Source organism: Borostomias antarcticus (genome assembly GCF_949987555.1).
Source record: "Borostomias antarcticus genome assembly, chromosome: 13".
NCBI lineage: Eukaryota > Metazoa > Chordata > Actinopteri > Stomiiformes > Stomiidae > Borostomias > Borostomias antarcticus.
This window is the reverse complement of record NC_140246.1, coordinates 1,260,370-1,267,373: the sequence shown is the minus strand read 5'-3', so window position 1 is coordinate 1,267,373 and position 7,004 is coordinate 1,260,370. Positions and strand designations below refer to the sequence as shown.

The 7,004-nt window shown below is 48.7% G+C and overlaps 1 protein-coding gene across 1 annotated transcript in view; it reads left to right on the top strand.

Moving 5' to 3' along the window:
- Positions 1-3,031: 3,031 nt before the first annotated feature.
- Positions 3,032-7,004, top strand: part of LOC311316734 (ras-related protein Rab-19) — a gene marked incomplete at both ends in the record, with an annotated part of 7,926 nt that continues 3,953 nt past the window's right edge. Inside the window, 2 exons of the mRNA XM_084447664.1 lie at positions 3,032-3,226; positions 5,917-6,100. Coding sequence (XP_084303790.1) covers positions 3,032-3,226; positions 5,917-6,100 — 379 coding nt within the window. The remainder of the gene's footprint in view (positions 3,227-5,916; positions 6,101-7,004) is intronic.

The following is a 7,004-nucleotide window of genomic DNA, read 5'->3' as shown; positions in this document are numbered from 1 at the left end:
TCTCCTCTTCCACATCTCCCCTCTTCCCTCATCCTCTCCCCCTTGTCTCTTCATCTCCCCAGGGGCGGCGCATGCACTTGGCATACAAGGCAACTGCCTAGGGCACCGAGGCACTAGGGGCGCACAAATCTCCGCTAGAACCCCGCCCCCCCGCTCAACACATCTCCCGACAATCGGAATTGTCCGCTAGCACCCCCCCGCTCAACAACTTGTCAGGGGCACACTGTCGTTGCATCTCCCCCTCCAACCCCTTCGTCTGTCCCCCCTCCCTCTTTCTCTCTTCCATCTCCTCCTTCATCCACTCTCCGTGCTCCCTCACTTTCTTTTCCATGGGTCTCAGCTTCCATATATCTCTCTGCCACGCCTTTCTGTCGTTCACCCTTTCCTCCTCCCCGGACAGCCTCTCTCCTCCTCTCTCTCCCTCCTTCTCTCCTCCTCTCTCTCCCTCCTTCTCTCCTCCTCTTTCTCTCCCTCCTTCTCTCCTCATCTCTCTCCCTCCTTCTCTCCTCCTCTGTCTCTCCCTCCTTCTGAACAGTAGCTCAGGAGCCAGAGGAGCGTCTGGTGATCAGAAGATCCCTGGTTTGACTCCAGCTCCTCCTGCTCCTCCTGGTGGCGTGTGGAAGTGTTCTGGTAGAGTGTGGAAGTGTTCTGGCTGCATGTGGAAGTGTTCTGGTGGTGTGTGGAAGTGTTCTGGGGGTGTGTGGAAGTGTTCTGGCTGCGTGTGGAAGTGTTCTGGTAGAGTGTGGAAGTGTTCTGGCTGCGTGTGGAAGTGTTCTGGTAGCGTGTGGAAGTGTTCTGGCTGCGTGTGGAAGTGTTCTGGTAGAGTGTGAAAGTGTTCTGGTGGTGTGTGGAAGTGTTCTGGCTGCGTGTGGAAGTGTTCTGGTAGAGTGTGGAAGTGTTCTGGTAGAGTGTGGAAGTGTTCTGGCTGCGTGTGGAAGTGTTCTGGTAGAGTGTGGAAGTGTTCTGGTAGAGTGTGGAAGTGTTCTGGTAGAGTGTGGAAGTGTTCTGATAGAGTGTGGAATTGTTCTGGTAGAGTGTGGAAGTGTTCTGGTAGAGTGTGGAAGTGTTCTGGCTGTGTGTGGAAGTGTTCTGGTAGAGTGTGGAAGTGTTCTGGTAGAGTGTGGAAGTGTTCTGGCTGCGTGTGGAAGTGTTCTGGTAGAGTGTGGAAGTGTTCTGGTAGAGTGTGGAAGTGTTCTGGTAGAGTGTGGAAGTGTTCTGGTAGAGTGTGGAAGTGTTCTGGTAGAGTGTGGAAGTGTTCTGGTAGAGTGTGGAAGTGTTCTGGTAGAGTGTGGAAGTGTTCTGGTAGAGTGTGGAAGTGTTCTGGTAGAGTGTGGAAGTGTTCTGATAGAGTGTGGAATTGTTCTGGTAGAGTGTGGAAGTGACTCTGAACCTCAACCTTCTCCCCAAGCTCCGCTGGTAAGGCTGCCCACCATCTTGAATGGGTCAACTGCAGAGGAAACGTTCCACCAAAGCAATCTTTCATCTGGACATGACCTAAGCTTGGGTTTCAGCCGTCATCTGACCATTTTGTTTTGAAATTGAGAAGGAGGTTTTGTTTCAACATATTAATATTACAATGCAACCTATTTCTGAAAATATATACCAAGTCAGTATACATGTAGATGGAACTAGTCTAGCCAGCTATACCAGTTATAGGGGGGGATTGGGAGGGTCTGCTGGCCAACGGTTACTCACATCAAAGATCATGCCTCTCCTCTCTGCTCCCTAGTACGAGGCTCAGGCTCATAGCTGCCACTCTAACAACATCTACAACAGTCTGATACACTTCAAAACAATGCCACAAATGCTTAACGCCCCGATAATGCTATTGCAAGTAAAGTTTTTATCTGAATGCTCTGGGAATATGCACACCATTGGAACATCATGTTCACTCCTAGAAGCAAATGCCCCATCAAAAGTTCCAAATTACCTAAAATAGGATAGTGGGAGAGAGAGAAGACATCCTGTATAATGTGTCATTCAAGGTGCTTCTCTGAAGCACTCCTGCCCCGGAATACCCCTGGTGTCGGGGGAGGGGCAGGGGAGGGGCAGGGGGGAGGAGTTACCTGTCTGCCAGAGCAGGTGAGGCAGGATTTTATTATTTGTGCTGGTGCAGTTGAACAGGTTTGGGGTGGGCGGGGAGAGAGAGAGAGAGAGAGAGAGAGAGAGAAAACAGCCTTGATGTGGGTGTGAATACACACTCAGATAGGTGGATGGAGGAAGAGGATTAGGACGCAGGCAGTCACGCTCAGCAACAGGCAGTCCGATTCAGCCAGGATTAGCAGCAGGCCTGTGGACATGAAACTACTGAGGGAAACACAGAGAATCCGAGCCTCGCTCTCCCTGTGAGACAGTAGCCAAAGGAGTATTATTGGATGTCCTGTGCTTTCTGTCGCCGGGGGAGACGAGGAGGAGCAACACCTGAGAAGGAGCAGTGAAAGAGAGCGCTGTGCTGCCCAGGAACTGAGCCTCTCTGTCCCTAGCAGGAGCCTGTGGGAAGAGAGAGAGGGAGAGAGAGAGAGAGAGAGAGGGAGAGAGAGAGAGAGAGAGAGAGGGAGGGAGAGAGAGAGAGAAGGACTGAACATTCATGTGGCTTAAGTAGCTGATTTGCTCTCCAGTCTGGACGCTGAACTGTTCCGGCTGTGTTCTTAGTTGTGTTCTCGCTGTGATCGAAACTGTCCCGTGACTGTTCCTACACCTCTGGCCCTCGAGAGACTGGATCCACCGAGCGAGAAGGGGCTCTGGTTCTGACTGACTGAGGAGATTCTGGTTCCACACAGCCAAACAGAACTACGCCTGGAAGATTTCTGATCCACACAGGTGCACAAAACAAGACCTCTACCTGGGCCGTTAGATACTACAACCATCATCATCACCATCAGATGTTGTCAGGTGATAGTGGTCATCTGGAAGAGAAGAGGAGTGTGCTGAGGTGAAGAGGCAGCTGGGTCCTCACTCTGCAGCTGGACCCAGGAGGCCCAGACGCACCATATCTTCCGCCTGTTGACCACACCTGTAGTTCCTCTTCACCATGCAGCCGGCAGGACCGGAGCAGGACGACTCCTTCGACTTCCTGTTCAAGATCATCCTGATCGGGGACTCCAACGTGGGGAAGACCTGCGTGGTCCAGAGCTTTAAGTCCGGAGTCTTTTCTGAGAGGCAACAGAACACCATCGGGGTGGACTTTACCGTACGGACGCTGAACATCGAAGGGAAGAAGATTAAGGTTAGAATGCTTCCCTTCCTGTGTGTGTGTGTGTGTGTGTGTGTGTGTGTGTGTGTGTGTGTGTGTGTGTGTGTGTGTGTGTGTGTGTGTGTGTGTGTGTGCGCACATGTGATATAGGGCTGGAATGATATGCTTTTCTGCCGATTCGATTTTTTACAATTTTTTGGGTGCCGATTCGATTTAAATTGCGATTCTTAATCTTACAGTATTGCGATTCGATATTGCCGATTATTGCAATTTTTTGTTTGCTTTTTTAACACCAGACGACTTGAAGTTGGATGGTGGAGGTGTTAACTGTGTATTTTCTTCTCACATTGTCCACCATTCTTCTCTTTCACCTTACACCTTCACCAAAGACATTTCCCCTCTGCTGGAGAAAAGCGCTTACTTTTTTCCACCTCGGCTTATAAACATGGACTGAAATGAAGCATTTTAATTAGGAAAAAAATCGTTTTTTTGAATAAAAAAATCAATTTAAAAATCAGAAGACCAAAAATTGCGATTCTGATGAGAATCGATTATTTCCCCCACCCCTAATGTGATAGTGTATGTTTGTTTATTCTCTGTTTGTGAGGTAGTGTGAGTACACTGGCCTGCATGATGCAGCAACACACCCACAGAGAATGATGCCTATCGGTGTTCAGTGACGAGTCCAGGAGGCTTCTGCTCTCCAGGCCTCACTGCCACAAACAAGTCAGACCACTGGCTCACATGACCAGCTGGGCTGGTTCTCCTGGTTCTAAAACCAGCAGGTATTTTGCCCTCCTCGGCCCGCTCTGCGCTGTCATCTGACAGGGGGAACTGAACGCTAGGTGTTGTTAGTTATACAGTGACCTGAGGCGGTCTCTAAGAGACGTTAGGGCGAAGGCCGAGGCCTGGGGCGGTACATATACTGATCTTCTCACATATTTTCTAGAGGGAAGCAAAAAAAACACAGTTCACAGTTTACCCTGAACAGCTGTTCTAGTAGGGAGACGGAGATCACCCTGAACAGCTGTTCTAGTAGGGAGACGGAGATCACCCTGAACAGCTGTTCTAGTAGGGAGACAGAGATAGTGAGCAGGAATGTGTGTTATGCATCTCCTGCTTCCTCCTGACTAACGTGTTGTCATCTGACAGAAGAACCTGAACGCGGAAGACTGTGGGACTTTCTGCTTTGAAAAGAACTAATCGCTACAGTAAAGTATTTTTTCGGTATCACACACACACACACACACACACACACACACACACACACACACAATTTAAGTTTCACTGCAGTGCTTATCTAGTTCTCTCAGACAACATCAACGCAAACACCTTGCATGTGACAGTTTCATCAGTGGTGTGTATCTGTGACTCTCAGGTCACTTTACATGACAAACCCCCTGTCCCTTCAGGCAGAGGGGGAGGGGCGGGGGTTGGTTTTTGCTCATGTCTCATGATGGCAGTTGTGTCATTGTCAAACAGAGCTTCAGTGGAAATGTACTAGAGGACACTTAGCAGGGCCAGCCCCCTCCACAGGGCAGTCTCAGAGGACACAACTCGGATCATCGGTCACACTTTACAATAAGGGTCACAAAAAACATTAGTTAATTGTTAACTAATGCTTATTTAGGGTTAGGTTAGGTTACTAATGTTAATTAATACCTTAGTTAAGGTTAGGGTTAGGTGAGTTAACCTTAGTTAACATAAATAACATTAGTAAATGGTTAATAGAGACATTAGTTAACTGTTACTTAATGCTTAATAATGCATTAACTAATGCTTATTAATGTACCCTTATTGTAAAGTGTTACCGGATCATCCTGGTAGCTGAGGCTCTTACTGCTGGACTCTCTGACCTTCATCTGAGAGGGCGGGGCTTGAGACAGAACATCCCCATTGAACCTACAGGAAAGCCAAGGCACTCAAACTGGTGATAAGTCCCTCAGGGGATTAGGAGGGATGTGGAGAGAATGCAGAAGGCAGGGACAGAGGAGGACAGAGGAGGACAGGGGAGGAAAGGGTAGGACAGAGGAGGACAGGAGAGGAGATAAGAGGACAGAGAAGGACAGAGAAGGACAGAGGAGGAGAAGGGAGGACAGGGGAGGATGGGGGAGAACAGGGGAGGACAGAGGAGGAGAGGGGAGGAGAGGGGAGGAGAGAGGAGGACAGAGGAAGACCGAGGAGGACAGAAGAGGAGGACAGGGGAGGAGAGACGAGGACAGAGGAGGACAGGGGAGGACAGAGAAGGACAGGGGAGGACAGAGGCAGGTTAACACAGGCGAGCTCTGGAGACAGCCGTGACCTGGTTGCTATGGCAGTTGTTACCATGTTATTACGCAGAGGAGCAGAAGCAGGCATCTCAGAGGGACCAATTGGCAGAGAAAATGAAACGTGTGTGTGTGTGTTCGTCTGTGTGTGTGTGTGTGTGTGTGTGTGTGCATGCGCTGTGTGTTACTTACACATGTATTACTGAATCTAGACACACATTCCATTTCTATCTTTAGTTGTAGTTATACAATTAATTTTCATGCAGCCGAAACGCGTCGGTTAGGCTGCTATAATAAAGTGCTTTTAAATGTGACGTCAGCTGCCCTCCAGGAGTAGTTAAATGTGTGTGTGTGTGTGTGTGTGTGTGTGTGTGTCTGTGTGTGTGTGTTTGTGTGTGTGTTTTAAATGTGAGGTCAGCTGCCCTCCAGGAGTCGTTAAATGTGTGTGTGTCTCAGATGCAGGTCTGGGACACGGCCGGACAGGAGCGTTTCCGCACCATCACCCAGAGTTACTACCGCAGTGCGCACGGCGCCATGATCGCCTATGACATCACACGGCGAGGGACCTTCGACTCCGTGGCCCACTGGATCAAGGAGGTGGAGCAGTACGGAGCCAACAACGTGGTTCTGGTCCTCATCGGTGAGCACTGAGCCCCAATCAGAACCGTCTAAAGAGGGTCACGGCCCGGTTCAGAGGGAAGGGCAGAGGGAGTCATGGGGACAAGAAAATAATCATAATTATAATTAATAATATAAACTAAAGAATAAACTATACAGTACCTATAGCAGTAGGGTGTGATAGTCACATAAGCAGTGGTTTAGGGTGTGATAGTCACATAAGCAGTGGTTTAGGGTGTGATAGATAGTCAGTGGTTTAGGGTGTGATAGTCAGATAGTCAGTGGTTTAGGGTGTGATAGTCACATAAGCAGTGGTTTAGGGTGTGATAGTCAGATAGTCAGTGGTTTAGGGTGTGATAGTCAGATAGTCAGTGGTTTAGGGTGTGATAGTCAGATAGTCAGTGGTTTAGGGTGTGATAGTCAGATAGTCAGTGGTTTAGGGTGTGATAGTCAGATAGTCAGTGGTTTAGGGTGTGATAGTCAGATAGTCAGTGGTTTAGGGTGTGATAGTCAGATAGTCAGTGGTTTAGGGTGTGATAGTCAGATAGTCAGTGGTTTAGGGTGTGATAGTCAGATAGTCAGTGGTTTAGGGTGTGATAGTCAGATAGTCAGTGGTTTAGGATGTGATAGTCAGATAGTCAGTGGTTTAGGGTGTGATAGTCAGATAGTCAGTGGTTTAGGATGTGATAGTCAGATAGTCAGTGGTTTAGGGTGTGATAGTCAGATAGTCAGTGGTTTAGGGTGTGATAGTCAGATAGTCAGTGGTTTAGGGTGTGATAGTCAGATAGTCAGTGGTTTAGGATGTGATAGTCAGATAGTCAGTGGTTTAGGGTGTGATAGTCAGATAGTCAGTGGTTTAGGATGTGATAGTCAGATAGTCAGGGGTTTAGGGTGTGATAGTCAGATAGTCAGTGGTTTAGGGTGTG